General features: G+C 37.4%; 1 protein-coding gene across 3 annotated transcripts; it reads left to right on the forward strand.

Annotated features, from left to right (window-relative positions):
• The first annotated feature begins 1,162 nt into the window (after nucleotides 1–1,162).
• Nucleotides 1,163–14,183, forward strand: LOC121647253 (overexpressed in colon carcinoma 1 protein). Of its 3 annotated transcripts, XM_041996516.1 has the most exons (7): nucleotides 1,163–1,270; nucleotides 1,411–1,471; nucleotides 5,094–5,118; nucleotides 7,152–7,187; nucleotides 7,614–7,693; nucleotides 8,820–8,854; nucleotides 8,980–14,183. In XM_041996516.1, the coding sequence occupies exons 2-6, from the start codon at nucleotides 1,429–1,431 to the stop codon at nucleotides 8,822–8,824; spliced, it is 189 nt and encodes a 62-aa protein (XP_041852450.1). In that variant the 5' UTR covers nucleotides 1,163–1,270; nucleotides 1,411–1,428; the 3' UTR covers nucleotides 8,825–8,854; nucleotides 8,980–14,183. The 3 variants fall into 3 exon arrangements, with proteins under 3 accessions (XP_041852450.1, XP_041852448.1, XP_041852449.1); XM_041996514.1 differs by having other exon boundaries at nucleotides 1,163–1,471; XM_041996515.1 differs by having other exon boundaries at nucleotides 1,163–1,471; nucleotides 8,984–14,183.
• Nucleotides 14,184–17,063: the final 2,880 nt, after the last annotated feature.

Raw genomic sequence — 17,063 nt, forward strand, 5'->3', positions numbered from 1 at the left:
TGCAACACTACTAGTGACTTCCTGTGATGGGATCCTGTGGCTGGAAGAAAGTGAGAGAGTGCTGTAGTATCTCTTATGAGCCATGCGGTTGCAGATTCAATTACCACTTTGTTTACCAGGTAAAGAAAAAGTTGGGTTTGCTCTCTACATGTTGACAGAGCTGGAAGAGTTTCCCATGCCTTGGTTCCAGTGTTTGTACTAAGCTAATTTAATGAGCTGTTAGATTTGGACTGATGTTTTAATTCTCTCAGGACTCAGGACTGAATAAAAAAAAAAGAAAAAAATTGAAATTAGACCAGTTTCACACAGATATTTCAAACAGACTTTTGTGCATAAAATATCTTCTTCCTCAACCATTGCCTGTACAAAATTCCAGCAAATCTCATAAACCTGAAAATGAATCTGTGGAAACCATAATCAGCTTGTGAAGTGAAAACAAGAGAATCATCTGTTGTGATATTTCTTTCTTGAAAACATAGCATTTATCACTGGGAAGTTTTATTTTAATAAAAACAAACAAACAAACAAAACAAAACAATGTGATTACTGATCGAATGTGACTCACTTTCACTATTAGAGAGTGTTAATGTAATGCATCCTGCCATCTTAACTCCTCTCATATGACTGCACAGTCGTGTAACAGCTTACAACGTCGTGACTGAAATCAGGGAAAGGGATCCACAGAGAATCGCTGAGGGCTATAACTGGCCCATGCCTGGCCCTTGTGGTTTCATGTATGGAGTTTTCAACGTATTATCAGATTGTTTATTCTCACAGATTTTCAAGAACTCAAAGAAGTCAGTATTTGGCATGAGTGAGCATGTGTCTAAACCATGAAAAACTCACAAAGATGTTCTATGTTTTACCACACAAAAGCAATTTTGGAATTTTACAAGAATTCTCACACACAGGCTGATATATTGATGTCCTTAAATGCTGTCCTTTTTTTTTTTTTTTTTTTTACACCTTTACATAAAAAGGAAGCTCCCTATTGGTTAAGTCATACTCCACCCTCCGCCTCCTTTACCCTGGTTTCCCGGGCAACCATGTCAGGGTGGAGAAAAAGAGCAAATCATGTGAGGGCAAAGCATCTTTCTCTCCCTCTTCCCCCTCTTTCTCTCTCTCTGTCATTCTCTCTGTGTCAGTGAGTGTGTCTATAAAAGCCTCTCTCAATGCTTTCACTTCACACTGAACTCTCCGTTGCATTGCACAGAGGATAGACACAGGACTCATCACAGAAGAGAGCAATATACGACCAAAGGGGATTCCTGTGAGGCATCTCTTCGACCTTCCCTCTTTTCCTCTGTTATCCTTCCCCCGCTTCCCCCTCTTTTCCCCAATGTGTTGTGGGTCTCCCTTTTTTCCTTCTCATCTTTCCACTTTCTAAGTGTCTCCGCTCTGCTTGGACAGTGGCTGCATCGATGCAAAATGGGTTGTGGCAATTCCTCAGCCACCAGCACCTCAGGAGGGGGTGAGTGCTTCAGGAATTTCTCTGTGTGTGTGTTTGTTTGTGTAATAATGGGTCAATGTGTGGGAGAGAGGCTGGGAGAAAGAGTTGTCACTGTATCTGCATCAAGGGGAGAAGGTGTTTTGAATGTAAATGATGTCAGGGTTACCCTTACGTTCAACAGTATTTTAGAGTAGGTCCTTGCATGCAGCTCTTGGTTGCCTGATTTCATTCATAAATAAATGTCCACCAGTATATCATAATCTTTGTGTCTAACAATGACGGTGAAGATGTTTTTAAAAGCAATATGAGGCATATTGTTTCAATCTCTGTTGTGTATATGTGTGTGCACATGTCATGCCAGTGGTGTTTTCTTAAAGCCAAGGGTGGTAAGTCGATCATGAACGGTTTCCCATGTCCTAAGTCTCAGTTGCCAGAAGAATGTACATCTCTGTTAAGAATAACGACACAGATCCATCAATTGCAGCATTGGAGTCTACACAGATAGTCATGCAGATTTTTTAGCTCATGGGCTTTTATGTCTTAATGTGTGTTTATACAGTTTCTAAGGGTTATTGAGGATGAAAGGTAAACTGCTTCACTGGTATTCCCTCATACTTCTCTCCTCACTTGATGGTATGCTAAGAGTGACCTGAAAGCAGGCACCACTGAAATACTAAATCAATGACCTGGTGTCATTCATAAAAACTGGTTGACACATTTGAAATGAGAAAATTCTGCGTGATATGGTTTTACTAACTCTAACCAAGATGTCCTGCTTGTTTTTTTATGGCTTATCCTCAAGTAAGCCATCTCCCTCTGTTGGTTTAGGCTCACACAATGTACATTTTAAATTATACCAAATAAATCTCCAGGTACCATAGTCAAATAATTAGTTTGAAGTATCTGCAGGATTACCTCACCACTGCCCATTAAAGCAGTACGGTGTGCAAATGTATGTGCGCTTGCAGGTACCTAATCAGCACTTGCCAGGCATGTTAACAGTGTTACACACAGCCACTGCTCTAATGCGATCTGCTTTGAGGTTTCACTGTCTGCAAACATTGTTGAAGTAGTCTGAAAAGTGTGGCTCATTTGGCCTTGATGGACAGCAGCTGCGTTTATTTGTGTGCAGCAGACCTCATCCCTTTTTTTCTTTTAACTCCTTCTTAGAGTTCAGCAACCAGCACAATGTCAAGGATGTGTGACATCCTGTCACTCTGACAAATGTGTACCAGTGGCTGCACTCATTTGTCCATGCCAGCTGACGCCAAACCAGAGTCAAAAGACATGGCTTTCAGCACCATCATTTTCTGGAATACCAAGTTACACTACAAGCACTTCTTGCTCATATATGAAAGTGTTACAACATATTTGTGTTTATACCACATTTCTAAATGGTGTGTAACCATAAACCCTGATTGGACTATTTGTACATATTTGTACAAGTATCTGTATCTCATAAAAGGGCAGCCTGGAGCATAAAGACATAATAAACTAAAACATGAGCTGTGATCAGATGAAATATATATTTCAAATTATTTTATAGAGAAAGTACCTTTAACCAGCACAGTCTGTAAAGAAACAGTTATACAGTCATTATCATTATGTGTATTAACATTATAGTCTTTCACACACTGCATCTTAAGTGTTTAAGTACTGCTTATTCAGCCTAAGAGTTGCCATTTGTTTGTAGTGGGTTGTTTCCTGGAGATAACCAAAGCTTAGCCGAGGTCACTCGGGAGGCCTTAAAGTCAAGTCACACTGGAGCGTTTGGAATTCAAGCCAGGTTCTTATCAAATTCACTCTAATGACCACACTGTATTTCTTTTTGCTCCTCCCAATTCCTGTGCACACAGATCTGCACCCTTGGATATGAATGAGCTTTTGTCAGGCCACTGAAAAGGCTCCTTTGTCATGTCAGCAGACTCAAACATTCACAGTGAAAAGCCATCCCCTCTACAGGGATGAAAATTGCTGAATGTTTGTGTGTAGAATACAGTTGTCTGTTTTTACATGTGTCTCTTGTGTTTTTCCTTGCTCTTAAACAATAAGGCATGGCATGAAAAAGCAGCTGAAGAGCAGAATTGAGCCTTGTGTTTGTTGTTTTCAATGTGAAACTGTACATTCAAGAGGGAAGTTTAATTATCCTCAAGCTGAATTGGCAAAGCAAAGAATGAACTGTTAGGAGTCAAACAATACTGGGATGACCACAGCAAGAGTTTTTAAATTGAGCCAAACACACTGTGTTCCTTGAGTAATTGAGAAGAATTCTGTCAACCACTGAGTCATTATGGGACAGCTTAACAGGATCCAATGGAATAGGGAGGATGTGAGTTGCATGCTCACTGAAAATCACTTTAAAATATATCAAATTTATACCCCAAACCTAAGTAATCTGCACAAATTGAATAAAAAGTGTTACATGTCTCCATAATATCACACAAAGTATAAATGCTAATGTAATAAATAAATAAATAAATAAATAATGAATAAATGATATTAAATAATGAATAAATGACCACTAACCTGTAGCGTGTAAATGCAGTTTGCTGGTTTTGTGGTATGCTTACTCTGTTATAAACAAACTAGTAGCTACAAATGAATAAAATTAACTTTGTGGTATCATGTGGTATCATGGTTTTATCCAGTTCTTTAGTGAGCTTTACACTATGTGTGGAAAATTTTGTATCAATCCCAACTTCTTATTTAAGTATTTAGAAAGAAGCATATTCCATCACTTGTATAAAATCCAAACAAAAAGCTATATGTACAATAATCTTTCTAGCCATTTTTACTTGTTATACTTTCATGCTCAGCAAACAGTGACGTTTCACACTTGCCAAGACTTCCCTTGTCTACATCCTGTACAGGACTAAGACAGCGTCACCTTTGCATCAACCTAAAAAGCTGCCAGCAGACATACCACAGCTCCACTTCTGTCACTTGAAACAATTAAAAGAGCATATAAACTAACTTTTTCTTCTCATGTAATGTATGTGTTAAAGCAAATGCATGACGTTTAGTTGGCGTGGTTAGTTGTATAGTTATATTTATACAAGGACCAAGCACTTTGATAGGATTTCTGTTATTAGGTGCCTGCTGTATCACAGCCTTCTAGCAAATATGCCAGATTCACCTTCATGCTGCGATTCTTTTCTATTCTACCACTTTTCAAACTACTCAATTCAGTTCTGGTGACATTGAACTCAATGGCAAGTTTATGAAGGTAGTTTCTAAAATGTTTTGTTTCGTGACACACTGTGTTATTTTGCTAGATGTAGCCTTTAGAAAGAAGTGTGGCCATGAAGTGAAAGAGATGGGTAGCATTAATAAAAGTTAATACAAGAATTATGTGGCAATCAAAAGATTATTGACAGCTTTTCATAAGCTCACAGCACACCAATGCCCTTTTATCTTACCTCTTCCACCAGCTTAGACTGAAGTGAGCGGCTGCTACATGACCGCCTGATTAAATGATTAGGGTGGTCTAAGCATCCATACCATTGCTGTACAAAAAGTGATTGTTGTGTGGTCCACTGATGTTAAATATGTTAAATAAGTTAAAATGTTTTGAGAAAACATGTATTCTACAAGACATTTCAAAAATAAATTTGGTTAACACTTGTCTTTTCAAATGTTTCAGGGCCAGCAGAAGCCTCCAAAGAAGTGTAAGTACATCAGGGATTTTCTAATTATTTAAAGTAGTCAATGAGTCCTTCATAAGTGGTTTCAAGGACATATCACATCACACAGAACACCTTGGATCAGAGATCACCAACTCCAAACCTCTTCGGCCACTGTCCTGCAGGTTTTAGATCCTTTCCTGCTGCAACATACCTGACTCAAATTATTGTGTCATTAAGAGGCTTGTGCAGAACCTGAAAACAAACTGTTGGAGAACCATTTCATTTGTATCAGTAGTAACCTTTATTTATTATCAGGTGAGTCAATTGAGAATCTGTTCTCATTTACAGTGACAACCTGGCCAAGAGGCAGCAGAAAGATGCAACACAGACACAACGAAGACAGGAAAACAAAACAAAATTACATCACAAACAATACTGAAAGAAAATCAGGTGTGTTGCAGCAGGGAAACCTCTAAAACCTGAAGGACACTGGCCCAAGAGGTCTGGAGTTGGTGATCCATGCCTTTGAGGTTTATCTTTATATAAGTGTTAGTATCTGAATTATTACACCCACTCCACCAATGTTCAACATCTTTAAATATACAGTAACTTTTTAAACTGAAATATTTTCTTGCGAAGCTAGACCATTGGGATTCATGCCTTTAAAAAATGAACAATATTGGCAACGACTACATCTTGAGACCTTAACAAAATTTGTTTCTGGCACATAAAAAATGCACATATATTTTAACATGAAACATTGTTCCTCACTGCTTTGTCTTTTTAAAAAAATAATTATTTTGCCAAGAATAAACAAATAAATATAGAAATGAATAAGTATTATTTTTGGGCTTTAGAAAATGTGTCAGTTCGGAAGATTCTCTGAAGTGCTGTACAGAGGACACGCTGTTGTTTGTCATCCAGAATTAGCATTTGTCAAAGTGTTGGGAGGAGCAGCGTTTCTACAGCGTGCTGTGGAAACAGTGTGGATGAGCGTATGCTTGTGTGTGTGGCTGTGTAATTGCTTTTGCAGCCTCTTTAGGATCTGATCTGGTATAAACATTTTTCTAATCTGAGCCAGTGGTCTTTTTTTTTTAAGCAAAAACTAGTCCTGATGATGAAAATGGTCATTTCTTGGGTATTAGTTAGGGATTGGGGTAATGAGTGCATCAACCATAGCAGAAGTTTAGGTTAAGGGTTAGACAGTTATAGCAAGGGGGTGAGATTAGGATTTGGTTGAGACTGGCAAAGAGTGTAAGTCAATTTAAGGTTGTAATAAGGATAACTTCACAAGCTTGTTTATGTGTGTGTGTCTGTGTATGCATGTGTGTATTGTATAGACTATGTCAGCATATATGCTCCTTGATAGCTATCTGAGCAGCCAGCATAGGACCCATGAGAGCTGACTGTAGAGCACTGACTCACTGAAGCTAATCACAGCTTCCTAGAACTGAACTGCGGAGCAAAACATCACAAACAATTGCATGTAGACACACACACTTACTCTTGTTTTTCTGAATCTTAGGGAACTCAGCATAGACATCATGCTTTTTCAAAATCCTTACCCTAACCTAAACTTTATTTAACCCTAACTAAAAAGTCAAGTTTTGACCATCTAAAAGGGGAATGCGCATTCAACATGTTGGTTTCCACAAGGCTTTCAGAACCCAATAGAGTAAAATGGTCTTAACATAACATTGAAAACTGAAGTTTAGACAAACAATATACACCCCCCCCCCCCCCTTTTTTTCCCAAAAAAAAAAAAGAGAGAGATAGGTCATTGTTTTTTGTGAATCAGAAGATGCAGCTTCATGTCGGCTCTTAACCGAATAACAAAACTGAGACCATTGGAAAATGATTGCTTCGTGGTCTGGCTGAAATTAAATTTTCCTATTCAGTCTGCCTCATCATTGTTGCCACAAGAGAATGATCAGTATTCCGTGCAGCATACCTGAAATGTTCTGCAGCCAAGTAAAAGCCCCTCCACCGTTCAGTGTCTGCTGCTTGTCATTACTTTGTATGTTGGTCTTTGTGTTCCAAGAGCTGACCTGACCTGTGATTCTTCTCTCAATCAGGACAGAAGATCCATTGGCAGAAGATGAGAAAAGGAGGTATTCTGCCATTGCTTTTAATAGTTTTAGTTGCTATGGGGCTGTTAAAAGCATTTCAACAGGACCACGTTGTAGTGTGGTTATTGCGGAAAACTATGTTTGCTGTGTGGCATCCAGATAATGATGTGAATAATAATATTTTCTTTTTATGGACAATTTGAGCTGTTAGGTGCTGTAGTCACCTCAATGTGACAAAGCTCAGGTTCTGGTTTGGTGGGACCTGTTTGTAAAACATTTGCTTGTTCTCTCTGTGGCTGCATGACATTTCTCCTTGTACTCTGACTTCCTGCCACAGTCATTTATCAAATAAATATGATATTAATGGCATTATACAAAATCTATTTAAAATAAGAATAAAAAAAAAGGGTGTTGTGCAAAAACAGTGGGAAGAAAATAATGCACCAACATCCTCTCCACTCCTTTCAGGAACTATGGAGGTGTGTATGTAGGTCTGCCAGCAGACCTGACCACGGTGGCTGCTAGTCAGTCCAAGTCTACACGTAAAGGTAAACCCCTGCAAAATTTTATTTTCTTTTTTAAAAAAAGAACATCTTACTTTAGTATCTTTGGCATTTTGAAGCACCTCAGGGTGCACAGAAAAACACAATAATTGAGCTGAGCCAAAGCCTCTGAAACCATGTTGCATGCAGCATCTATGAAGATAATAATTCTGTCTACAAAAAAATCCAATTTTTGAAACAAAACGTTATTTAGAAATTTTATGTTATTTTAGTACAAAAGTAAGGAAATTTGTGCTTGGATTATTTCTTTGTTGTAGCAATGCTTCTTAGCAAAATTGGAAAGTCTGTTTATTTCTCTTTTAAATTGTACCACATTTGTAAGGAGGATGAGTTTGTGGCATAAGGAGTAGTGTTGAGTATGTGGGTTGTGCCCATAAAAAACTTGCCAAACAACTGCCAGTGACTTTTGTTTGGTGTCTTTTATTGGACTGGATGATTGAGGTCATATTGATAGTTTAACAATTTATTCATCAACAAACAGGATCCTCAGTAGAGAAAATTGACTCAATATTATTGTGTGTGTGTAATACATGATTTACAAACTGTCTAAACTAGTTTGTGTGTAACTTTTGGTACTTGCAAATGTACACACAAATATCTAGAAATAACACACACACACACACACAAAAATTTACACATGCACTAATTACAAAAATGCATTAATATTAATATGTTACACACAATTTGTGTTTCGCCTTTAAGTGTATAAATCTCTTAGTTTTGTTTTAAAAAAGGCTTCTACTTGTTCAAATCATTAAATACGTGTGCTCAAATCACCTGGTAGGCATGGACAAAACTGCATTTACCACACATCGGTTTACAAGTGCTCAAGGGGTTTTGAGTCTCTTTTCACATTTTCGAGAGCCCCACAGCTTTGTGCGTAGACAGAGACATAACGATCCTTACTACTAGTGAATTGATTTGTTCTTGTGTCCTTTGGCATAGCCTAAGCTCTAAGCCTAGCAGTTCAAAAGTGCTAGGTGGAACATGTGGGTGTTTTGAGCACAGTTTTGACACTGATATAGAAACATCAAAAAAGAAAAAAACATTATTTGAAAAGTTTAATTATGGTCTGTAAATATCTGGGCACTGTGTCCCCCCCCCCTTGCAGATTAACAACTACTGAAAGGACGGACAAAAAAACAGGTATCTGAAAACTGTGAACTCTTTGTTCTGCTTCCACATTCTCCTGTTTTTTTTTTCTCCTTATAATAAATAGAAGCTGGTACATAGATTAAAATGAAAGCTACTGATTCTTCTTTTTTTTCTAGACAGGTTCCTGTAAATTGATTCATCCTGAGACTCTCAAATGGCAAGTAGTGAGCACGTCAGTGCTCAGATTCAGGCTCAATACACACTCGCACTGAGCCAAGATGTGGACAGTTTGCTGGGGCTCAGAGGACGTTGCCTCATGGAGCCATGGGTGGCACAGTAATGCTTGGATGCACAGTGGAGGTCTGCATATGGCATCCATCATTGCACTTCACTCTGCAAGAAAGCTAAGGCACATTAGTCAAGCACCCACCCTAGGAGTGGCAGATGTGGGTGGCAGCAGCAGGAATTGTGACAGTCATCTTGGGAACTCAGTCACATCACTGGAAATTTCTCTTCCTCAGAAAGAGGCAGAGGATCTAACCAACTTATCGACTAAATCTGTGGGACTCACACACGCTACCAATAGCCCTCTGCAATAACAATAATCACTAAAAGTTATGTCACTGTGGCACATCGATGACTTATTAAAGATAAAACATGTGAGAGATGAAGATCAACCAGTTTCACTGAAACCAGCAAACACATTCCTGTTGATTCACACAATGAATCAACAGGAATGTGTTTGCTGCTTTCGTTGTGTTGAGACACACAATGTCATTATAATTGGATTGATTGCAATCAGGGACCTGCAACAGAAACATTAGAAAACGGAATTAAATGATAGACTTAAATGCCAAAATTAAGTTTGTTTTATCTGACATTCCTAAATGTGCTGGGTGCACCAACCTGGCTTTACATGGTGTAGTCACTTAACTTGTAACCTATACCCTGCACTGATAATGTAACATCAGCATAGGAGTAGATGAACATTTTTTCCATCTGCCTCTTTCTTGCTCTCTTTCATGGTCACTGTATCTGAAACATTGTTGTTTGTACACACTGAAATATTCTTGTTAAGGTCCAGAGACAGAACTGTCAGGTAGTTTCTTAATATCTTATTATCAATGTGTCTTAAGGTTTTATCTATTTTTTAAAAAAACATTCTACAAAAAAAAAAAAAAAAAAAAAAAAAGATGGAAATAGTCAACTGGTTTTCTCTCCTTTTTACTCCTACAGTATGTTAACACCGTACACCAGATTTCACTGTAAATGTTGTTGAGCTGTGCAGAATCCTACAAGGCAAATGTTAATGTTTTTGTTTTTGCTCTTTTTGTCAACAAATCCCACAAAACGCTGCTGTTTTTTTTTTTTTTTTTTTTTTCATGACTGGCTGGTTTACTTTGGGGCATCAAAGTTTTCTGTTATACCACAAATCCATCTCAATCGGCTGAATCAGTCATCATGAAGATGGTTTAATCATCCAAGTTTTACATCAAAACGTCTGATAGCTATGTTGGCCAAATACAGAAGTTTTTTTTATTTATTTATTTATTTATTCATTTTTTTTGCAAAATCACAGTTCCAGTTTGCATTTCCTAATAATTGAAAACTCCAGCAGGTGTGTCTGCTGGTTCTGTTATTCTGACTTTAGCTTTCTGCTTCTCTGTCATGACTGTAGGGATCTCGAACTCCAGCCCTTAAGGACCAATTTACAGCAGGTTGGTACTTCCCTGCTTCATCACACCTGATTCAAATTAAATGTAATCAATGCAAACAATGACTCATTCATTTAAGTCATGTCTGCTGATGCAGGAAAACATGTAAAACCTGCATTACAGTGGCCCTCATAGATCAGTTTGCGATCCCTGTTGTAAGAGAAGGCCCTTGGTAAAATCTTCTTAAATCAGGTAAAGAGTAGGGACTGACCAACTGCCACCTCTGTCTTTCAGCCAACAGCTGCTCAAAAACATCAGATAACTGCTAGAGACATCAGACAATGCCTGTTTATCATCTATCATTATCAGCTTGTATCAATTGCAGATGTTTCTGAATTACTGGAATTACAATTTTTTGCAGTCATAACAAAGGAAAAAAAAACTTTGGTGGGTTTCTTGTGATTACAAAATATTTATTTGTATTTCTCCTTGGCACTGGGCTTATCACCATAACAACCAAAACAAATGGTAACTAAAGCTTTTTGAAACATGGTTTAGAAAATACAGAAAGATAGAGCTGTCACCCAAATAAAAGAAAATTAGAACCTTGTCACGTTATAATTGGATAGTTTATTGTAAAAACGTGAAAGTTACCGTATTATAATGTGATACGTTTTGTGGTAAATACGTGGACTATAAAATGTATTTATCTTTGTACAGGGAAACTGCATGCTATTGTCATAGAAATGTCTAATTTACCAAATGGGATTAAGTTGTACTTTAATTAAGAAATTTGGTGAAGCTTGACACAGTGATATTGTTGATTTTGCACCTTTAAGGCAGACAGGACTATGTCTTAATGTCAGCAACTTAATTTTCCCAGTCCCAGTGGTGCATATAGCCTTTATAATTTTAATTTTTATTTTCAGAAGCCAGCAGGTGTAATCACTGGTACATGTTATTAACCAAAAGAAGTACATACGCTTTATGGCAACTCAGGCACATACCGACTGCACCAGGCGGGTGACGTACTGTGTTGCTCATAACTGTCCCACAATCCTGTGTGTACATATCCTTCTGTATATAAGTTGCAATTCTTACAGCAATGTTTATTGTTTTGATGCAATATGTTATGGTGGGAAATGTAGTTTATCAATGTTTTTGTATTAGAATATTACATTTTGCCTTGAGTGTATTATCAGGGTCAAATGGGTTTTTTTTTTGTTTGTGGGATTTATTGACATTAAGAAAGAAAAATCAGGAAATTGGTGGCTTTATTTGTTAATAAGAAAGCCTCACCAATTACATTGTCCCTAAACTGAAAAGCCATTACAGCTGGGTAGGTATAAGCAGCTAAGTTGATCTGTCAGACAGACTCTTTAGGTTTCTCCTAAAGTGAATGTATAACATTCATCTCTCTCAGCAAACCCAGATGACGGTGAGGCCAACTTTAAACTCTTTTAAGAGATGTTCTCTCCTCGCTACACAAAACTATATGTATACCTCTGTTTGAAGCTTTGACTGCCTTTACTGACCAGTCTGATAAACACAGGGACTTGCTTCACCATGCCTGAACACAAACTTTACTATTTGTCGTCTTCTCTATTTATCTGCTTGTGCAATTGACAGTGATGACCAGCAGCTGCCAAGCTGCGTTCCCTGTTATCAGCCACTGATGTGGAGGGATTTCATGTAGTGTAATTACAAGCCATTTGTCAGCTCTCATTGTTGTATCATTTACACTGTTGACCTATGAAGGCAGAATATAATGCAGATACAAAGACATCTTTCATGTACTATGTAGTATACAGCATATTGTGAAAAGAGCTGCAGTGTGCCTGATTTCAACATCACCTGACCTGAAACACTGCATTTTTGCTGTTCCTTCTCCTTGCTACCCACATTTCCTCACTGCCATTTCAGCTTCCTTGCATCAGACCCTACTAGAGGTCTTTGGCTTTTACAGCATGTTGTGATGCCTGTCTCTCCCTCTTTTATCAGCCTTGCGATGCCCTTTATGGTTGCTCCTCCTGTATATGATGAATGTCACATCCTTTGCCCTATTCAGTTAGTTTACCAGGGACAAGGGGGCAGAATGCGGATGACTAAAAACAACTATGTTGTCTATATTGAGATGCCTCTGTAACTGCTGCAACACAGCCTGCTGTTTGAATGTAGTAGGGGTGTTGTGTACTCAGAGTGGTCACACTTGTTGATAAGCAGCAGTTTAATTGTTTTGATGATGAGCTGATTGGTGTTCTTAGCTCTGTTCTTACCTCTGTATAATATACTGAGCTAATTGCCAGCAGTTAAACTTATTTCTTACCTACTTAAGAAATAGATGATCCTTCAGGGTTTTTTGGTGCCAGTGATGCTGCAAATTATAGAAACCACTTAAGGTCAAAGCAGCTGGGAATTGTTTCAATTATTTACTTGTCTACCTACACTTAGAAAAAAAGTCTTAGGTGGTCATTAGAAAATCATCATTGTCTTATGAAGCTAAAGACCACTTATTAATTTTTTATTAAAGAAATGATGGCTGAACTGGGTTATTTTTACACACACACACACAAAGCCATAGAAGGATTTTTTTCTGTTTTCCTATTTCTGGCTTTTCAGCTGGGTCTCAAGACAGTATGAGAAATACTTACTTTTGTTTTGTTTAATGGACATGAATTTTCCTAAGTTTTTGTTACATTATAACTTTCAAACTAATTTATACCACAATAAAACAAGAAAATAAGTTCATACCTTTGGCCTCAGGTTGAAAAGCATGAAAAGGCTGAATGTAAATAGCCCTGCTAAAGCAGGCTATGTGAATCCAATTAAATAATTACCACTTCTGATTTATACATCTCAAATCAGATCAAATTTTGATTTCCTCTTGTATCTAGCCAGCATAAACCTCATCTACCTTCACAAGTTAAAACTCACTTCATGTATTATTTTATTGACTGATAGCTGGGTTGACAAACATAGTTGAGCATCCAGCCAGGGAGTAAGTTTACACACAAGGGACAGAGCTGTGGCTGATATCAGAAGGAGATGTAACGACCTTTTTACTTATAAGCAGGAGGGGGTGGGGAAAAAAGAAAGACCATACACACATTGCATCCTGTGAATAATTCCTCACACCTTTCAGAAATAATTCTTCTCACACTATTCATAAAAGTCAAGTAAAGTTCATCACGTGTTTGGGCATGTGTGTTTCAAAATGCAACATCATTTAACCAGCAGAAAAATCGCTTGCATTGGAATGAGTTAGAAAAGATGGAACGTGTAGTACTTCCAGTCTGAAGCTCAGTATGTGGTGAGTGCTGCTGCAAGTCCTGAAGAACAAGCCTCGATAAAATGAACTTTTTATGCTTTTTCTCCACAATGTGGAAAAATGCTGTGAAATATTCCAACAATAGATATCCATGCTGCATTTTAAAAAAATGTTTATTGTTATTTGATGATGTCATTAAGAGTTCATTGTTTTTTTTCTGTTCATGTACACAAAAAGTGGAAAATTCATGTCCATGTTTACAAGAGTGACTTCAATTATTTAACTATTTCCTGGACTGCCGTTAGATGGTGCTTGCCTTTCACACACACCTGTCCATCATCAATGTTTAAATGCTTTTCCCCAAAACAGCTGCTTCATCAATGATGCTGCCATGAGAAAAATAAAAAGATCTATGACAATGTGATTCAACCATTTATGATTAAATACTTTTATATTACTTATGCACACCTGTGGTTATTGATTGTGGTCTCTGCTGAAAGGTATCTGCATTTTGTAATCAATAGCTGGAGACTTGGGAAGGATTAAATGCATTCTTAACAGCTGTTATAGACATACTGCTTGACAAAATCAAGTAAAGATTGCTGCGACGACCATTTGTCACCATTGAACTGAGGGCCTTTGTGCAGTCCTCTTGCAACACAATCAATCACAGTTCCATCACGGTAATTGACTGTGTTGGGAGTGCATACAGGAGAGGGAAAGGGGGGCAGGTCCACTTTCTCATTGCACAGAAACAGTCTGAACCTCTCCAGGGATCCCACATCATCTTAGGCTGTAGGCAGAATAACTAAGGACACTGAAAAACATAACCTGCCCCAGTCATACTAAATGAGATGAAGCAGAACTTCACTAATAAGCCATCCAGGGACATAGACTAGTATAGAACAGATTTTAAACTGCAAATCTAGATTATATATTCACATCACAGAAAACAGATTATACTTCACATGAGATATGATTGCATCTGAATTCAGTTAGCTTTGTTATGATTGTTAAAAGATTGTTTAATCCTTAATACATGAAGGAGAAAAAAAGAATAGAAAAGAAAACTTACTTGTGTCTACAGAAGCCACACAGAGCCTCTTCGCTGCTTTTGTGTCCTGAGGAATAACATCCATACTGAACAAATCTAGTAAGGGCATTTCAGTCAAAAAACAACAGTTTATAATAAAAAAAATAAAAAAGAATTAAGTATTTATATTATAATTAGTCTAAAACTACTATAACATTAGCTTGCACTTTATTTATTTTTCGTGCATGATTCAACATTGATATTAATTTCTTTCATCATTTAAAAAGCATAGTTTAAAGAGCTGGCTACAAGCTTTTGAATATAAGTGCTGTAAAATGAAAGCCATTCCAATAACTGAAATAGTTATTTTAGAAAATCTTAAAATCTGGACCAATTAAGTAAAAGGTGTGCAGCTGACGTAATGTGTATAATTCAATGTGCATTTTTTAGTTTGTCAACTGTAATACCACATTATATGTTACGTAATGAAGTTTTGAAGATTAAGATGCTCTCTCAATGCAAACCTCTTGACTTTTATTGTTCAAACACAATGCATAGTTTCCACAACATGGGCCTTCTGTCACCTATGTATATTGCTTACATACACTGAGATAGAGATCTTAGTGTCTGTGAACTGTGAGGTGTACGTGACTGAGGCCATGTCCTTAATCATATTATCTGTGCATCTGGCCCATCTCCATGTTGCAGCTGTTCTTTATCCGGCTGAAACCTGGTAAACCGTGGCATTTCCCTTAATATTCTCTTAGATGTAGCAACGGCTTTGCCTTCACCAAATATACTAATCAAACTGATCTCAGTTCCTTATTATATTTAATCTGTTTTATATGAATTCGGTCCCACACATTTGATTTCTGTGAAATAATTCATTTTAACACATTCTTTAATTAGTCTATGCTACACAGCATTAGAGCACAATAGCACACTCTAAAAATGCAGTAATCTGGCCTATGTTCATAATTTTTAATTTTTAAGTGCTCAATCATCTTTTGTCATGCTAATTATTTGACCAGTTTAATTTACAATTATCAGTGTATATAATAAAAATAAAACAAATACAGCATTGCAATAATGTATCCACAAGTAGAAATGGAAACTTTTAAATTGAAATTTTTAAGTAACAGTAACAGTTGGGTGGTATTTTAGTTTAACATAATGTCCCGTAAGATATGGTAAGTCTCATTTATTTTCTTCCCTCAGTCATTGTCCATTCACATGGACCCTGCTCTCATCACTGCAGAAAAGTAAAACAATGCCTAAAGAAAACATCCATACAGTGAAGGACAAAATGATTCAACTGCTTTTGTTGTTTGTATAGAGGAACTGTCCAAAACTTTACTTCCACAACCTTGTGTTGCTGGATCTACTGATTACCAGTAGATGTCACTGCAGCACAGCCTGAATCCAACAATGGAAGCACCCAGGAGGCTTAATTACTGCACTTTGTGTTTCCCATTGTGTTATCCATGAAAAATGAAAGGCATGTTATTCTTCTGCCCTCCAGTCTGCTGCAGCTGCATAATGTCCAAGCTGTGATAAAAGGTTAAAGCCAGTCAACAGCTCTAACAATCGTCTTCATTTGACTTGTGATGCCAGAGGACTGCACTAATCATTGGCGCCACAATTGCTAATCTAGCCTAATAACTGTAACAGGGTGCTAATTACTGTTTTGGTAGGGAAAAAAGACAACCTTGCCAATCTTTTCATGGCAATCGAGCCATGTAGAGGTCCCTGTGAGCTACCCTGGTGAGTTTACAGCCAATGTCCTATGAAATCAAGAGCACCACTTTATGGTTTTCACAGTAATGAGGCTGAAACAAAAAAAAAATGGTGGTGGTGGTGGGGGGTACACAAGAGCCTAAGAAACGTTTTTTTTTTTCTCTCCTACTAAGAAACAAACAAATAATAAATAAACAAACAAACAAAGAAACAGACAAGGAAAGAGACTTCAGATGTTAGCCTGCAGATAGAGAACCTAGCCTCCAAGTATTTTTATCTGATTTTGAAAGATGGGTCATTGAGTGGAGGACACAAAAGCCTTGTCACCTCACATATGTCGGAGTCCACCATATTATTATGTGAAATCAAAGTGATTCAAATATTGTCAGAACTGATCTCTGGAACTGAATGGTTAGTTCTCCATGTACAGTATGTGTGAGGTTTGACTTTTTTGCATCAGAAACTTGAATAACAGAGCAAGTATACCATACACAGCCTTACGTCTTTAAGTGAGTTTTAAAGTGATGTGAAATTTAAAAAAAAAAAAATAAATAAAATCAGATTCTG

This window comes from Melanotaenia boesemani, chromosome 10 (genome assembly GCF_017639745.1).
Source record: "Melanotaenia boesemani isolate fMelBoe1 chromosome 10, fMelBoe1.pri, whole genome shotgun sequence".
Taxonomy (NCBI): domain Eukaryota; kingdom Metazoa; phylum Chordata; class Actinopteri; order Atheriniformes; family Melanotaeniidae; genus Melanotaenia; species Melanotaenia boesemani.

Coding starts and splice junctions, on each gene's coding strand:
- LOC121647253 (XM_041996514.1), top strand. CDS start 1,429: ATGGGTTGTGGCAATTCCTCAGCCACCAGCACCTCAGGAGGGG. Junction 1,472..5,093: donor CACCAGCACCTCAGGAGGGG/GTGAGTGCTTCA, acceptor CAAATGTTTCAG/GGCCAGCAGAAGCCTCCAAA. Junction 7,188..7,613: donor GCAGAAGATGAGAAAAGGAG/GTATTCTGCCAT, acceptor CACTCCTTTCAG/GAACTATGGAGGTGTGTATG.